This window comes from Somniosus microcephalus, chromosome 33 (assembly GCF_052327205.1).
Source record: "Somniosus microcephalus isolate GS21.2 chromosome 33, FLI_Smic_1.0, whole genome shotgun sequence".
Lineage (NCBI taxonomy): Eukaryota > Metazoa > Chordata > Chondrichthyes > Squaliformes > Somniosidae > Somniosus > Somniosus microcephalus.
Genome location: NC_141019.1, coordinates 34680598 through 34695952, shown reverse-complemented (window position 1 = coordinate 34695952; position 15355 = coordinate 34680598). Strand labels below are relative to the sequence as shown.

General features: G+C 55.1%; 1 protein-coding gene across 1 annotated transcript in view; it reads right to left on the bottom strand.

Annotated features, from left to right (window-relative positions):
- Positions 1 to 9697, bottom strand: part of LOC147097152 (adenylate cyclase type 6-like) — a 135925-nt gene extending 126228 nt beyond the window's left edge. Inside the window, exon 1 of the mRNA XM_085973027.1 lies at positions 8820 to 9697. Within this exon, the coding sequence (XP_085829153.1) occupies positions 8820 to 9695 (876 nt within the window). The 5' untranslated portion in view covers positions 9696 to 9697. The remainder of the gene's footprint in view (positions 1 to 8819) is intronic.
- Between the last annotated feature and the right edge of the window lie 5658 nt (positions 9698 to 15355).

The window sequence follows — 15355 nt, the reverse complement described above, 5'->3', positions numbered from 1 at the left end:
CCTGCCCCAGGAGTGTTTGATGGGGACTGTGTAGAGGGAGCTTTACTCTGTATCTAACCCGTGTTGTACCTGCCCTGGGAGTGTTTGATGGGAAAGTGTAGAGGGAGCTTTACTCTGTATCTAACCCCGTGCTGTACCTGCCCTGGGAGTGTTTGATGGGACAGTGTAGAGGGAGCTTTACTCTGTATCTAACCCGTGCTGTACCTGCCTGGGAGTGTTTGATGGGACAGTGTAGAGGGAGCTTTACTCTGTATCTAACCCCGTGCTGTACCTGCCCTGGGAGTGTTTGATGGGACAGTGTAGAGGGAGCTTTACTCTGTATCTAACCCGTGCTGTACCTGCCCTGGGAGTGTTTGAAGGGACAGTGTAGAGGGAGCTTTACTCTGTATCTAACCTCGTGCTGTTCCTGCCCTGGGAGTGTTTGATGGGGACAGTGCAGAGGGAGCTTTACTCTGTATCTAACCCGTGCTGTACCTGCCCCAGGAGTGTTTGATGGGGACTGTGTAGAGTGAGCTTTACTCTGTATCTAACCCCGTGCTGTACCTGCCCTGGGAGTGTTTAATGGGACAGTGTAGAGGGAGCCTTACTCTGTATCTAACCCCGTGCTGTACCTGCCCTAGGAGTGTTTGATGGGACAGTGTAGAGAGAGCTTTACTCTGTATCTAACCCGTGCTGTACCTGCCCTGGGAGTGTTTGATGGGGACAGTGTAGTGGGAGCTTTACTCTGTATCTAACCCTGTGCTGTACCTGCCCTGAGAGTGTTTGATGGGGACAGTGTAGAGGGAGCTTTACTCTGTATCTAACCCGTGTTGTACCTGCCCTGGGAGTGTTTGATGGGGACAGTGTAGAGGGAGCTTTACTCTGTATCTAATCCCGTGCTGTATCTGCCCTGGGAGTGTTTGATGGGACAGTGTAGAGGGAGTTTTACTCTGTATCTAACCCCGTGCTGTACCTGCCCTGGGAGTGTTTGATGGGACAGTGTAGAGGGAGCTTTACTCTGTATCTCACCCGTGCTGTACCTGTCCTGGGAGTGTTTGATGGGACAGTGTAGAGGGAGCTTTACTCTGTATCTAACACCGTGCTGTACGTGCCCTGGGAGTGTTTGATGGGACAGTGTAGAGGGAGCTTTACTCTGTATCTAACCCCTCCTGTACCTGCCCTGGGAGTGTTTGATGGGGACAGTGTAGAGGGAGCTTTACTCTGTATCTAACCCGTGCTGTGCCTGCCCTGTGAGTGTTTGATGGGACAGTGTAGAGGGAGCTTTACTCTGTATCTAACTCGTGCTGTACCTGCCCTGGGAGTGTTTGATGGGACGGTGTAGAGGGAGCTTTACTCTGTATCTAACTCGTGCTGTACCTGCCCTGGGAGTGTTTGATGGGACAGTGTAGAGGGAAATTTACTCTGTATCTAACCCTGTGCTGTACCTGCCCTGGGAGTGTTTGATGGGACAGTGTAGAGGGAGCTTTACTCTGTATCTAACCCCGTGCTGTACCTGTCCTGGGAGTGTTTGATGGGACAGTGTAGAGGGAGCTTTACTCTGTATCTAACCTGTGCTGTACCTGCCCTGGGAGTGTTTGATGGGACAGTGTAGAGGGAGCTTTACTCTGTATCTAACCCCGTGCTCTACCTGCCCTGGGAGTGTTTGATGGGACAGTGTAGAGGGAGCTTTACTCTGTATCTAACCTCGTGCTGTACCTGCCCTGGGAGTGTTGATGGGACAGTGTAGAGGGAGCTTTACTCTGTATCTAACTCGTGCTGTACCTGCCCTGGGAGTGTTTGATGGGGACAGTGTTGCGGGAGCTTTACTCTATATCTAACCTGTGCTGTACCTGCCCTGGGAGTGTTTGATGAGACAGTGTAGAGGGAGCTTTACTCTGTATCTAACCCGTGTTGTACCTGCCCTGGGAGTGTTTGATGGGACAGTGTAGAGGGAGCTTTACTCTGTATCTAACCCGTGCTGTACCTGCCCTGGGAGTGTTTGATGGGGACAGTGTAGTGGGAGCTTTACTCTGTATCTAACCCCGTGCTGTACTTGCCCTGGGAGTGTTTGATGGGACAGTGTAGAGGGAGCTTTACTCTATATCTAACCCCGTGCTGTACTTGCCCTGGGAGTGTTTGATGGGACAGTGTAGAGGGAGCTTTACTCTATATCTAACCCGTGCTGTACCTGCCCTGGGAGTGTTTGATGGGACAGTGTAGAGGGAGCTTTACTCTGTATCTAACTTGCTCCTGGTTCTCCTGGTCGTTCTCATTGAACCCAACCTCTAACACGGCACCAAGCTCATGGTCGACAGAGCAGCAGTGATACCCGCCCTGCTGTATGCCTCAGAGACATGGACCATGTACAGCAGGCACCTCAAAGCACTGGAGAGGTACCACCAACGCTGCCTCCACAAGATCCTGCAAATCCATTGGCAGGATAGGCGCACCAATGTCAGTGTTCTCACTCAGGCCAACATCCCCAGCATCGAAGCTCTGACCACGCTCGATCAGCTCCGATGGACGGGTCACATTGTCCGCATGCCCGATACAAGGCTCCCAAAACAAGCGCTCTACTCGGAGCTCCGGCACAGCAAGAGAGCCCCAGGTGGGCAGAGGAAATCCTTCAAGGACACCCTCAAAGCCTCCTTGAAAAAGTGCAACATCCCCCACCGACACCTGGGAATCCCTGGCCCCAAGACCACACAAAGTGGAGGAGAAGCATCCGGGAAGGCGTCGAACACGAGTCTCTTCAGCGGGATCAAGCGGAAGCCAAGCGCAAGGAGCGCACGTCAACCCAAGCACCCCTCCCGCCCGCCCCTTCAATCACCGTCTGCCCCACCTGTGACAGAGACTGTAGGTCCCGCATTGGACTCATCAGTCACCTGAGAAATCACTCTTAGTGTGGAAGCAAGTCATCCTCGGTTCCGAGGGACTGGCAATGAAGAAGATCTAACTTGCCCCAGGAGTGTTTGATGCTAACACCGGGTGCCCGTAATGAACAGGATTCCATTCCCAACACTCACATCCTTTTCCTTCGACGGCTGCAAGATTCACACAAAAAAATACCCTCCTTCAGCCGGCTTCTGCATCGCTACGACCCGTCAATTACCGCTCAACCTCTGAGCACAGGCCCATCACTTTCAGAAGGATTAAGTTTAACCTCACACCAGAATAGGGACTGAGGGATGTCCCCCGTTGGAAATCAAGAGCAATTATTTCTCAGACTCCCAGGTAATTAATTTGAAGTCCTACGAGTGAGTGGAGATTGAGAAGCAGAGCTGTAAATTGAAACTAGCGCCCGCCGGGCTCCGCTCCCTGCCTCCTCTGATGCATGCACGTCCCAGAGCCACATCAGCGAGCCCATAGCTCTCACGTTCAACTGCATTCCGCTTCTGTTCGACAGAAGCAGGTTGTAATTCACCAACGACCCTCCCCTCCTCCCTCCCACCTCCCACTCCCCACCCACACACTCTCTTCTGGATCCACGGCATCGGGAGTGCAGAGTAACATCTTATTGCCGTCTTGTAGGTTTGAGAAGTTGGAATGGGAATTTTGAGACAAGGGGAGATGGTGAGAGAGAGGAGAGAAGAGGGTTGGAGAGAGAGAGAGAGAGAGAGAGAGAGGGGAAGAGTTGCTGGGAGAGGAGAGGAAGGATTGGAGAGAGAGAGAGAGAGAGAGAGAGGGGGAAGAGTTGGTGGGAGAGGAGAGGAAGGTTTGGCGAGAGAGAGAGAGGGGAAGAGTTGCTGGGAGAGGAGAGGAAGGATTGGAGAGAGAGAGAGAGAGAGGGGGAAGAGTTGGTGGGAGAGGAGAGGACGGGTTGGAGAGAGAGAGAGAGAGAGAGAGAGAGAGAGGGGGGAAGAGTTGGTGGGAGAGGAGAGGACGGGTTGGAGAGAGAGAGAGAGACAGAGAGAGAGAGGGGGGAAGAGTTGGTGGGAGAGGAGAGGAAGTGTTGGAGAGGGGGAAGAGTTGGTAGGAGAGTAGAGGACGGGTTGGCGAGAGAGAGAGAGAGAGAGAGACAGAGAGGGGAAGAAGGGTTGGGAAGAGATGGGTGCAGAAGAGATAGGGAGAGAGAAAAAGCCGGTGACAGTCAAGTTAAGGAGTGTAGATGGGCAATAGGATGGTGCTGGAGACCAGATGAGTGACACAGGGCACTGCCAACACAGTCGAATCACGCTCAAGGTAGATTGTGAAGAATATTTAGTAAACTTTGCAACAACCACTAAGCATTGTCCCAGCACACAAGCTACCCATGGATCCATATTCAGCTCGCCCACACTCGGACTCCTGTTGTAGCCAGTGTAGAGAGCCAGAGTTTGACAAGGGGTGACTAGAAAAGCACCCGAATTAGGGTCGCATCTCAACAGAGACACTCTCTCAACCGTACAGGCAGAAGTGACCACTGTCAGTACATGTCAGCGTTGTGACAAGGTCATTCACCTCATCGCAGCCCATCCATCCAGTACCCTAACTCTCCCATCAAAGCCCATCCCTCCAGTACCCTAACTCTCCCATTGAAGCCCATCCCTCTAGTACCCTAACTCTCCCATCGAAGCCCATCCCTCCAGTCCCCTAACTCTCCCATCGAAGGCCATCCCTCCAGTCCCCTAACTCTCCCATCGAAGCCCATCCCTCCAGTACCCTAACTCTCCCATCGAAGCCCATCCCTCCAGTACCCTAACTCTCCCATCGAAGCCCATCCCTCCAGTCCCCTAACTCTCCCATCGAAGCCCATCCCTCCAGTACCCTAACTCTCCCATCGAAGCCCATCCCTCCAGTCCCCTAACTCTCCCATCGAAGCCCATCCCTCCAGTACCCCAACTCTCCCATCGAAGCCCATCTCTCCAGTACCCTAACTCTCCCATCGAAGCCCATCGCTCCAGTACCCTAACTCTCCCATCGAAGCCCATCCCTCCAGTACCCTAACTCTCCCATCGAAGCCCATCCCTCCAGTACCCCAACTCTCCCATCGAAGCCCATCTCTCCAGTACCCTAACTCTCCCATCGAAGCCCATCCCTCCAGTACCCTAACTCTCCCATCGAAGCCCATCCCTCCAGTACACTAACACTCCCATTGAAGCCCATCCTTCCAGTACCCTAACTCTCCCATCGAAGCCCATCCCTCCAGTCCCCTAACTCCCCCATCGAAGCCCATCCCTCCAGTACCCTAACTCTCCCATCGAAGCCCATCCCTCCAGTACCCTAACTCTCCCATCGAAGCCCATCCCTCCAGTACCCTAACTCTCCCATCGAAGGCCCATCCCTCTAGTACCCTAACTCTCCCATCGAAGCCCATCCCTCCAGTCCCCTAACTCTCCCATCGAAGCCCATCCCTCCAGTACCCTAACTCCCCCATCGAAGCCCATCCCTCCAGTCCCCTAACTCTCCCATCGAAGCCCATCCCTCCAGTACCCTAACTCTCCCATCGAAGCCCATCCCTCCAGTACCCTAACTCTCCCATCGAAGCCCATCCCTCCAGTCCCCTAACCCTCCCATCGAAGCCCATCCCTTTGGCTGGAGGCAGTGAGGAGACGCAAGGCACAGGAACATATTACGGGCAGATCACAATCTCTGACTCAGCCTCGATCTTCCTCAGTTTCCATGGGTCTCTTCCTCTGCCGCCCTTCCCCCATGCAGGCTCTCTGAAAAACCCAAATCAACACCCCTCGCCGAATCTCCCCCTCTTTCTCCGACCCTTGTTCGTGTCCTGGAAGTGCACCTTGTGCCTAAAACCTCGGGGTGTCTTAAGCGCGACGCCAAAAAACTGTCCTCCTCACAAGTGAAGACAACAATATCAGGTTACAAAGACAAGCACTTACAGAAAGAATTCCGTAGCCCTAGAGACGGGTAAAAATAAAACAGTGGAATCTCCTTGTTACAGTTCACAGGTTCGAGTGTTTGATTGAGAATGATGGAATCTCTCAGCGCAGCAGGAGGCCATTCGGCCCGTCGTGCCTGTGCCGGCCCTTTGAACGAGCTCTCCAATTAGTCCCACTCTCTCCCTCTGCTCTTTCCCCCGTAGCCCTGTGAATTTTTCCCCTTCAAGTATTTCTCCAATTCACCTTTTGAAAGTTACTATTGAATCTGCTCCCACCGCCCTTTCAGGCAGCGCGTTCCAGATCACAACAACTCGCTGCGTAAAAAACATTCTCCTCATCTCCCCCTCTGGTTCTTTTGCTGATTATCTTCAATCTGTGTCCTCTGGTTACCGACCCTCCTGCCACTGGAAACAGTTTCTCCCTCTCTACTCGATCGAAACCCCTCGTAATTTTGAACGCCTCTATTAAATCTCCCCTTAACCTTCTCTGCTCTAAGGAGAACAATCCCAGCTTCTCCAGTCTCTCCACCCAACCGAAGTCCCTCATCCCCTGGTACTGTTCTGGTCAATCTCCCCCTTAACCTTCTCTGCTCTAAGGAGAACAATCCCAGCTTCTCCAGTCTCTCCACGTAACTGAAGTCTCTCATCCCCTGGTACCATTCTGGTCAATCTCCCCCTTAACCTTCTCTGCTCTAAGGAGAACAACCCCAGCTTCTCCAGTCTCTCCACGTCACTGAAGTCCCTCATCCCCTGGTACCATTCTGGTCAATCTCCCCCTTAACCTTCTCTGCTCTAAGGAGAACAACCCCAGCTTCTCCAGTCTCTCCACGTCACTGAAGTCCCTCATCCCCTGGTACCATTCTGGTCAATCTCCCCCTTAACCTTCTCTGCTTTAAGGAGAACAATCCCAGCTTCTCCAGTCTCTCCACGTCACTGAAGTCCCTCATCCCCTGGTACCATTCTGGTCCATCTCCCCCTTAACCTTCTCTGCTCTAAGGAGAACAAACCCAGCTTCTCCAGTCTCTCCACGTCACTGTATGATTCTATGATATGCTGATAGGGTGAGATGAAGCAGGGGTGGGAGGAGGCTCGTGTGGAGCATAAACCCTGGCAGGGACCAGTTGGGCCGAATCGCCTGTTTCTGGTCTGTGAAATACTATACAAAAGCCAGGAAGTCACACTAAACCTTTATAAATCGCTGGTTCGACCCCAGTTGGAGTACGGAGTCCCAATTCTGGGCACTGCACTTTAGGAAGGATGTCAAGGGCCTTTGAGAGGGTTCAGAGGAGATTTACTAGAATGGTTCCTGGGGATGAGAGACTTCAGTTACGTGGAGAGACTGGAGAAGCTGGGATTGTTCTCCTTAGAGCAGAGAAGGTTAAGGGGGAGATTGACCAGAATGGTACCAGGGGATGAGAGACTTCAGTTACGTGGAGAGACTGGAGAAGCTGGAGTTGTTCTCCTTAGAGCAGAGAAGGTTAAGGGGGAGATTGACTAGAATGGTACCAGGGGATGAGGGACTTCAGTTACACAGAGAGACTGGAGAAGCTGGGGTTGTTCTCCTTAGAGCAGAGAAGGTTAAGGGGGAGATTGACCAGAATGGTACCAGGGGATGAGGGACTTCAGTGACGTGGGGAGACTGGAGAAGCTGGGGTTGTTCTCCTTAGAGCAGAGAAGGCTAAGGGGGAGATTGACCAGAATGGTACCAGGGGATGAGGGACTTCAGTGACGTGGAGAGACTGGAGAAACTGGGGTTGTTCTCCTTAGAGCAGAGAAGGTTAAGGGGAGATTGACCAGAATGGTACCAGGGGATGAGAGACTTCAGTTACGTGGAGAGACTGGAGAAGCTGGGGTTGTTCTCCTTAGAGCAGAGAAGGTTAAGGGGAGATTGACCAGAATGGTACCAGGGGATGAGAGACTTCAGTTACATGGAGAGACTGGAGAAGCTGGGATTGTTCTCCTTAGAGCAGAGAAGGTTAAGGGGGAGATTGACTAGAATGGTACCAGGGGATGAGGGACTTCAGTGACGTGGGGAGACTGGAGAAGCTGGGGTTGTTCTCCTTAGAGCAGAGAGGGTTAAGAAAGGATGTACTTGCCATGGAGGGAGTGCAGCGAAGGTTCACCAGACTGATTCCTGGGATGGCAGGACTGTCGTATGAGGAGAGATTGGGCCGACTAGGCCTGTATTCACTAGAGTTTAGAAGAATGAGAGGGGATCTCATTGAAACGTATAAAATTCTGACAGGGCTGGACAGACTGGATGCAGGGAGGATGTCTCCCCTGGCTGGGGGGTCTAGAACCAGGGGTCAGTCTCAGGATACGGGGTAGGACATTTAGGACTGAGATGAGGAGGAATTTCTTCACTCAGAGGGTGGTGAACCTGTGGAATTCTCTACCACAGAAGGCTGTGGAGGCCAAGTCACTGAATATATTTAAGAAGGAGATAGATAGATTTCTAGACACAAAAGGCATCAAGGGGTATGGGGAGAGAGCGGGAATATGGTATTGAGATAGAGGATCAGCCAGGATCATATTTAATGGCGGAGCAGGCTCGAGGGGCCGAATGGCCGACTCCTGCTCCTGTTTTTCTGAGTTTCTATGTTAAGGGGAGGTTTGATAAGAGGTGTTCAAAATCATGAAGGGTATAGAAAGAGTAGAGAGGGAGAAACTGTTTCTGATATCGGACAGGTCGGTAACCAGAGGACACAGATTTAAGAAAATCGGCAAAAGAACCAGAGAGGGGGAGGTGAGGAGAATGTTTTTAACGCAGCGAGTTGTTGTGATCTGGAACGCGCTGCCTGAAAGGGCGGTGGGAGCAGATTCAATAGTAACTTTCAAAAGGGGGAATTGGATCAATACTGGAAGGCGAAAAATTCACAGGGCTACGGGGGAAAGAGCAGGGGGGAGTGTGGGACTAATTGGAGAGCTCGTTCAAAGAGCCGGCACAGGCACGACGGGCCGAATGGCCTCCTCCTGCGCTGTGTGACGCGTGTTTCTCTCCCTCTCTCTACCCCCCTCTTACCTGCTTCCAGAGAAAGGAATCCTCGAAGTTCTTCAGCCAGGAGATGACCACGTGTATGGCGGACAGCACGATCCCGCTGATGACGGCCGCTCTCATCCGGACGGGCAGCAAGGTGTAGATGATGTAGATGAAGAAGACGCTCCACCAGACCCCGGCGGAGGCGCTCCTGGGGGCCACCATCAGCACCCCGAAGACCTGGACCACTAGCAGCACACCGATGACCAGGTAGCTGACCACCCACATGTAGTCCTGGTGGAACCCGTTCCGGTTGCACACCAGCATCAGGACAACAAAGAGCGCCATGGCGACCGAGAGGACGCACACGTAAAGGGTGTCGAAATCGCCCCGGGTGCAGTGGAAAGTGACCATGACCCCGCAGACCAACACCAGCACCCCCATCAGCATGGTCAAGCTGCTCTGGTTAAGCCTGAAGAAGTATCTCTGGTACAGTCGCTCGAGTTTCTCGGACTGGAACTTCTTGGACTGAAAGACCCGCAGCACCTTGCCCCAGCAGGCCGCCGGAGTCAGGCGGGCGCTCGCGTCCGAGTCGTTGTCCTCCTCCTCCTCCTGCTCCTCCTCCTCCTCCGCACCCCCCCTTCCCCGACCCCGGGGGTCTCCGTCCTCCACGCCCAGCTTGATGGACCTCGGCCCCAGCTCCCCCCGCGACTGGGCGTTGTGCTTGGTGTAAATGTCCTCTTGCCAGGCGCAGCGCAGGCCGAAGTCGCTCCGCTTCTTCCGGTCCATCTCCGGGTCCCGCCAGCAGCTCAGATTCCGCGGGTTGCAGAGCGCGGCGCCATTCCCGTTGGCCGTCTTGTCTTTGCGGTCACCCCAGGCGGCCTTGTGGTCATCCACTAAGATGCCGCCAAACCAAGACATGCTACAGAGAGAGAGGGAGAGAGAGAGAGGAAAAGGGAGTAGGTAAGTACGTTGGCTCAAAGATGCGGCAAGAATTAAGCTTTCAGTTTCATCTGTGGCCGGGTGGGTAGCGCCACACTGTCGGAGGGGCGGTACTGAGGGAGCGCCGTACTGTCGGAGGGGCAGTGCTGAGGGAGCGCCGCACTGTCAGAGGGGCAGTGCTGAGGGAGCGTCGCACTGTCGGAGGGGCAGTACTGAGGGAGTGCTGCACTGTCGGAGGGGCAGTACTGAGGGAGTGCCGCACTGTCGGAGGGGCAGTACTGAGAGAACGCCGCACTGTCGGAGGGGCGGTACTGAGGGAGTGCCACACTGTCGGAGGGGCAGTACTGAGGGAGCGCCGCACTGTCGGAGGGGCGGTACTGAGGGAGTGCCGCACTGTCGGAGGGGCGGTACTGAGGGAGCGCCGCACTGTCGGAGGGGCGGTACTGAGGGAGCGCCGCACTGTCGGAGGGGCGGTACTGAGGGAGCGCCGTACTGTCGGAGGGGCAGTACTGAGGGAGTGCCGCACTGTCGGAGGGGCAGTACTGAGGGAGCGCCGCACTGTTGGAGGGGCAGTACTGAAGGAGTGCTGCACTGTCTTTCAGATGAGATACCAAGGCCCTGTCTGTCCCTCACGTGGATGTTCAAGATCCCATGGCCACTATTTCGAAGAGAGCCGGCACGGGCTCGACGGGCCGAATGGCCTCCTTCTGTGCTGTAACCATTCTATGAAGGGTGGTATAAGTTTGGAACTCTCTTCCGCAAACAGCAATTGAAGCTAAGGGATCAATTGTTAATTTTAAATCGGAGATTTATAAGCTTTATCTTAACCAAGGTATTAAGGGATACGGGGCAAAGGCAGGTAGATGGAGTTAGGTCGCAGATCAGCCATGATCTCATTGAATGGCGGAACAGGCTCGAGAGGCTGAATGGCCTCCTCCTGTTCCTCTGTAACAGGCTCGAGGGGATGAATGGCCTCCTCCTGTTCCTAATGTAACAGGCTCGAGGGGGGCTGAATGGCCTCCTCCTGTTCCTAATGTAACAGGCTCGAGGGGGGCTGAATGGCCTCCTCCTGTTCCTTATGTAACAGGCTCGAGGGGCTGAATGGCCTCCTCCTGTTCCTTATGTAACAGGCTCGAGGGGGCTGAATGGTCTCCTCCTGTTCCTAATGTAACAGGCTCGAGTGGGCTGAATGGTCTCCTCCTGTTCCTAATGTAACAGGCTCGAGTGGGCTGAATGGTCTCCTCCTGTTCCTAATGTAACAGGCTCGAGGGGGCTGAATGGCCTCCTCCTGTTCCTAATGTAACAGGCTCGAGGGGGGCTGAATGGCCTCCTCCTGTTCCTAATGTAACAGGCTCGAGAGGGGCTGAATGGCCTCCTCCTGTTCCTAATGTAACAGGCTCGAGGGGGCTGAATGGCCTCCTCCTGTTCCTAATGTAACAGGCTCGAGGGGGGCTGAATGGCCTCCTCCTGTTCCTAATGTAACAGGCTCGAGAGGGGCTGAATGGCCTCCTCCTGTTCCTAATGTAACAGGCTCGAGGGGGCTGAATGGCCTCCTCCTGCTCCTAATGTAACAGGCTCGAGGGGGCTGAATGGCCTCCTCCTGTTCCTAATGTAACAGGCTCGAGTGGGCTGAATGGCCTCCTCCTGTTCCTAATATAACAGGCTCGAGGGGGGCTGAATGGCCTCCTCCTGTTCCTAATGTAACAGGCTCGAGGGGGGCTGAATGGCCTCCTCCTGTTCCTAATGTAACAGGCTAGAGGGGGGCTGAATGGCCTCCTCCTGTTCCTATGTTCCTACATCTCGCACTCTCTGCTATAGATCACCAGGGGACGAGTCTGGAAACATCCCTCCACCACCTCCCCCCCCGGAAAAACAGGAATGGAAACAGGACGATGCGGAGTTGGGCGGCTCCGTTATTGAACTGCTGCAGCGGCACGGGACAGTCTGACTCGGGGCGAGCCTCCGGGTTTGGCTGTACTGAGGAGGCGAGGGTCTGTCGATAAACCAGGGTGAGGCACCCAGTCAGATGCCGAGGGGAGTCGACTTCGATTGGCGCGCAAACTCCAACACACGCATGTTTCAAATTAACACGTTAAGTGAGAGCAGAGATTGGGAGAATGTTCCTTCCTGGCCCCCCTCCCCCCGCCGCCCACCCATACCACACTCACTCACACACTCGCACAGACGAGTGGATTTGGGACTGCATCCCACTTTTTAAATTAAGAAAAACAGTAAAGGCGGAGAGGATTAACCCCTTCGGGGGGCGGGAGAGTGCAGCTGACCCCGAGATGAGCTTCTTGCCCCACACACACAACCGTTCCGTCGACAAGACTGCCCGCTTCCACCCTCCGCAACAGTACTGAGGGAGCGCCGCACTGTCGGAGGGGCAGTACTGAGGGAGCGCCGCACTGTCGGAGGGGCAGTACTGAGGGAGCGCCGCACTGTCGGAGGGGCAGTACTGAGGGAGCGCCGCACTGTCGGAGGGGCGGTACTGAGGGAGTGCCGCACTGTCGGAGGGGCAGTACTGAGGGAGCGCCGCACTGTCGGAGGGGCAGTACTGAGGGAGTGCCGCACTGTCGGAGGGGCAGTACTGAGGGAGCGCCGCACTGTCGGAGGGGCGGCACTGAGGGAGCGCCGCACTGTCGGAGGGGCAGTACTGAGGGAGCGCCGCACTGTCGGAGGGGCAGTACTGAGGGAGCGCCGCACTGTCGGAGGGGCAGTACTGAGGGAGTGCCGCACTGTCGGAGGGGCGGTACTGAGGGAGTGCCGCACTGTCGGAGGGGCTGTACTGTGGGAGCGCCGCACTGTCGGAGAGGCAGTACTGAGGGAGCGCCGCACTGTCGGAGGGGCAGTACTGAGGGAGCGCCGCACTGTCGGAGGGGTAGTACTGAGGGGGCGCTGCACTGTCGGAGGGGCAGTACTGAGGGAGCGCCGCACTGTCGGAGGGGCAGTACTGAGGGAGCACCACACTGTCGGTGGGGCCGTCTTTCAGGGTGAGATGTTAAACTGAGGCGCCATCTACTCTCTCGGGTGGACGTTACAGATCCCCCGGCCACTATTCCGAAGAAGAGCAGGGGGGAGTTCTCCCTGGTGTCCTGGGGCCAATATTTATCCCTCAACCAACATCACTGAAAAAACCAGATGATCTGATCATTTATCACATTGCTGTTTGTGGGAGCTTGCTGTGCGCAAATTGGCTGCTGCGTTTCCTACATTACAACAGTGACCACACTTCAAAAAAAGTACTTCATTGGCTGTGAAGCGCTTTGGGATGTCCTGAGGTGGGGAAAGGGGCTGGGGAAATGGGAGTCTTACTTTTATTTCAGTGTTCAAGATGATTAAAGGATTCGATTGGGTCGATGGAGAGAGAATCTATTTCCTCTGGTGGGGGGAGTCCAGAACAAGGGGGGGCAGAACCTTAAAATTAGAGCCAGGCCGTTCAGGGGTGATGTCAGGAAGCACTTCTTCACACAAAGGGTAATCTGGAACTCTCTGCCCCCCCCAAAAAGCTGTCGAGGCTGGAGGTCAATTGGAGCTTTCAAAACTGAGCTCGATGGATTTTTTGTTGGTAAGGAGCTCGAGCGACATGGAACCAAGGCGGGTAGATGGAGTTAAGATACAGATCAGCCACGATCTAATTGAATAGCGGAACAGGCCCGAGAGGCTGAATGGCCTCCTCCTGTTCCTAATGTAACAGGCTCGAGGGGGCTGAATGGCCTCCTCCTGTTCATAATGTAACAGGCTCGAGGGGCTGAATGGCCTCCTCCTGTTCCTAACGTAACAGGCTCGAGAGGGGCTGAATGGCCTCCTCCTGTTCCTAATGTAACAGGCTCGAGGGGGCTGAATGGCCTCCTCCTGTTCATAATGTAACAGGCTCGAGGGGCTGAATGGCCTCCTCCTGTTCCTAACGTAACAGGCTCGAGAGGGGCTGAATGGCCTCCTCCTGTTCCTAATGTAACAGGCTCGAGAGGGGCTGAACGGCCTTCTCCTGTTCCTAATGTAACAGGCTCAAAGGGCTGAATGGCCTCCTCCTGTTCCTAATGTAACAGGCTCGAGGGGGCTGAATGGCCTCCTCCTGTTCATAATGCAACAGGCTCGAGGGGCTGAATGGCCTCCTCCTGTTCCTAATGTAACAGGCTCGAGGGGCTGAATGGCCTCCTCCTGTTCCTAATGTAACAGGCTCGAGGGGGGGCTGAATGGCCTCCTCCTGTTCCAAATGTAACAGGCTCGAGGGGCTGAATGGCCTCCTCCTGTTCCTAATGTAACAGGCTCGAGGGGGGCTGAATGGCCTCCTCCTGTTCCTAATGTAACAGGCTCGAGGGGCTGAATGGCCTCCTCCTGTTCTTAATGTAACAGACTTGAGGGGGCTGAATGGCTTCCTCCTGTTCCTAATGTAACAGGCTCGAGGGGGCTGAATGGCCTCCTCCTGTTCCTAATGTAACAGGCTCAAGGGGCTGAATGGCCTCCTCCTGTTCCTAATGTAACAGGCTCGAGGGGGGCTGAATGGCCTCCTCCTATTCCTAATGTAACAGGCTCAAGGTGGGCTGAATGGCCTCCTCCTGTTCCTAATGTAACAGGCTCAGGGGGCTGAATGGCCTCCTCCTTTTCCTAATGTAACAGGCTCGAGGGGGGCTGAATGGCCTCCTCCTGTTCCGATGTTCAAGGACCACCCTGAGATGCCTCTTAAGTTCCCCGTCCCAGTTCCCGCGCTGAGCTGCCGATCCGAATCACAGAGTGATGCAGCACAGGAGGCCGTTCGGCCCCTCGCGCCCGTCCTGGTGCTCCCTACACTGTCTGCGGGTGAAGGTCGAGCAGCAGCGCCTCTCTGCTGGGCATTCTGCCGTTCTACAACTTCAGATCGCAACCACCTGGGACCGAGGGAGGCGCGGGGCTGGTGCTTGGGGTAGGGGTCCGTGTCCGTGGGGTCTCCCCAACTTTCGATCGCCTCATTCGCCGGCCACGGAAGCCTTCCCCTCATCCCTGCCCCCCCTCCTCCGCAGACACCGTCCCCCCGCCCTCCTCCGCAGACACCATCCCTCTCGGGCTCGTCGTTTCGTTTTCCCGTCGCCTCCTCTCTCCTCGCCCACCGCCATCATCATTAGCCCCCAATCGCGTGCGCTGTCTCCTTTGTGTTCTCCTCCTAGCTGTTTGTCCCTTAACCTCTTCCAGTTCTCCGGGCGAAGGGGGGGCTTCACAATCTCACGTTATGTACAAGGTCAGATCCGCAGAGAACAACGGACCTCTGGATCAGGCTCGTGCATTGGACCGCGATTCGCTCAGCTCCTTCAAGCGAGATGCGGACCTGTTTCTGGCTGGGGCGGAGATCACACACACCACGCACACACACACGTGCACACGCACAGACGCTCACACACGCGCGCAGGCATACACACACAGGCACGCACACACACACACACAGGCACACACAGGACCACGCAAGCACGGGCAGGCACACACAAGTTAACGGATTAAAAGTCGAAAAGTGAGGGGGTGGGGAGGAGCTGAGAGAGGGCTGGAGGCGAGACGACGGGGAGGAGGGAGAGAGGGGAGGAGGGAGGGATAGAGGGGCGGAGGGAGGGAGAGGGAGAGGGCGGAGAGGGACGGAGGAGTGAGAGAGAGCAGAGAGAGAGCACAGGAGA